At 43.9% G+C, this 1,112-nt stretch overlaps 1 protein-coding gene across 1 annotated transcript; it reads right to left on the bottom strand.

The window, feature by feature from the left end:
* Positions 1–79: 79 nt before the first annotated feature.
* On the bottom strand, positions 80–1,112 carry LOC141818156 (transcription factor bHLH162-like). Its single transcript, XM_074705714.1, has 3 exons — positions 972–1,112; positions 586–882; positions 80–480 (listed from the first exon to the last, which is right to left on the bottom strand). Exons 1-3 carry the CDS (start codon positions 1,110–1,112, stop codon positions 376–378), a joined length of 543 nt encoding a protein of 180 aa, XP_074561815.1. The 3' UTR covers positions 80–375.

The raw sequence follows: 1,112 nt of genomic DNA, 5'->3' as shown, positions 1-1,112 counted from the left end.
GGCGTGAACGATCGAGGAGTTTACACCACATGAACAAAGTAGAGGTTGTGCATGTCTCTTAGTGATGATAAACCTCCAATAATTGTGGATACATTTTCATTGCAATACATCATCCAGATGATATAACATCGACGCCGACATTTAAAAGTATCACAGAATCATCACAATCCACGATGATATTTATATATATATAGTCATAGATTCTCAAGACAGATGATTTGTGCTTCTAGTGATATATCCATGTGAGATTTTTGAACTTAAATCTAGAGGGAAAGGTAAATTTGTGGATTCCCTAGTTTGATTCTGAGCAATCGACCTTTTTCTTCGTGAGACATGGAAATCTTACTTTTGACCGCCATACTTAAATCTGATGTCCTAAATTTCTATGCCTGAATGGAACTCTGGTTCTGCTCCGTTGACCAGTTCCTTCAATCTCCGAGAGACGATAGTCGGCTCCAAGCCAATCCTTGAGCTAATAGCCTGCAGAAAGCAACAAACAAACAGAGTTGACACTGCACAGACATGGACACGCTTGGCTACAACACCATCACGACGACGACGACGACGATTAAAATACTGACAAACCTGCGAATGGATTGTGTGGAAGATCTTGTCGCCCACAGCCACAATGCTGGCGCTGACAATCTCAGCGCCTTCATCCTCCAGAACCTTAATCAGCTCATGGAACATGAACCTCTTCCTCACCCCACTCACCACAACCACCTCCAAATTCAAGTCCTCGTGCCTCACTTCGACCACCTCCTGGCCCACGCTCCTCTTGCTCTGCATCTGCTTTCGCTGCTTCAGTTTTTCTATATTTTCTCCGAGTTTTAGTATATACGATGCGGCTTCGTCGAAGCAGTCTTGTTGGGTCAGCACAGTCTAAAATCAAAACGCAGGGAGGGAGATGGATTAAATTAATCCATTGATGAATCGAATCGAAGCGAGCAAGATGATGTACAGAGACAGACCTTGTGAATAGTTCTGTGCTCCTTGGGGATAATGGAGGAGAGCTTGAAGCACAAGGTCTTCATGTGTATTCTCCTGTTCTTCTCCACTGTCTTCCTTTCCACCTTCCAATGAGTGGTCTTCTTGCTGCCGACATAGACCAT

This window comes from Curcuma longa, unplaced genomic scaffold (genome assembly GCF_044706935.1).
Source record: "Curcuma longa cultivar G26 ecotype Majalengka, Jawa Barat unplaced genomic scaffold, ITB_CL_G26_1.1 contig_23535, whole genome shotgun sequence".
Lineage (NCBI taxonomy): Eukaryota > Viridiplantae > Streptophyta > Magnoliopsida > Zingiberales > Zingiberaceae > Curcuma > Curcuma longa.
Note: the sequence above shows the minus strand (reverse complement) of the source record. Positions and strands in the feature narration are given on the sequence as shown.

Bases quoted from the DNA above. Each gene is read 5' to 3' on its own strand.
- LOC141818156 (XM_074705714.1), bottom strand. From the start codon at position 1,112: ATGGTCTATGTCGGCAGCAAGAAGACCACTCATTGGAAGGTGGAAAGG. The intron at 883-971 runs GTCTGTCTCTGT...TTTTGATTTTAG, and splicing joins AGCACAGAACTATTCACAAG to ACTGTGCTGACCCAACAAGA. The intron at 481-585 runs GTTTGTCAGTAT...TGCTTTCTGCAG, and splicing joins TCCACACAATCCATTCGCAG to GCTATTAGCTCAAGGATTGG.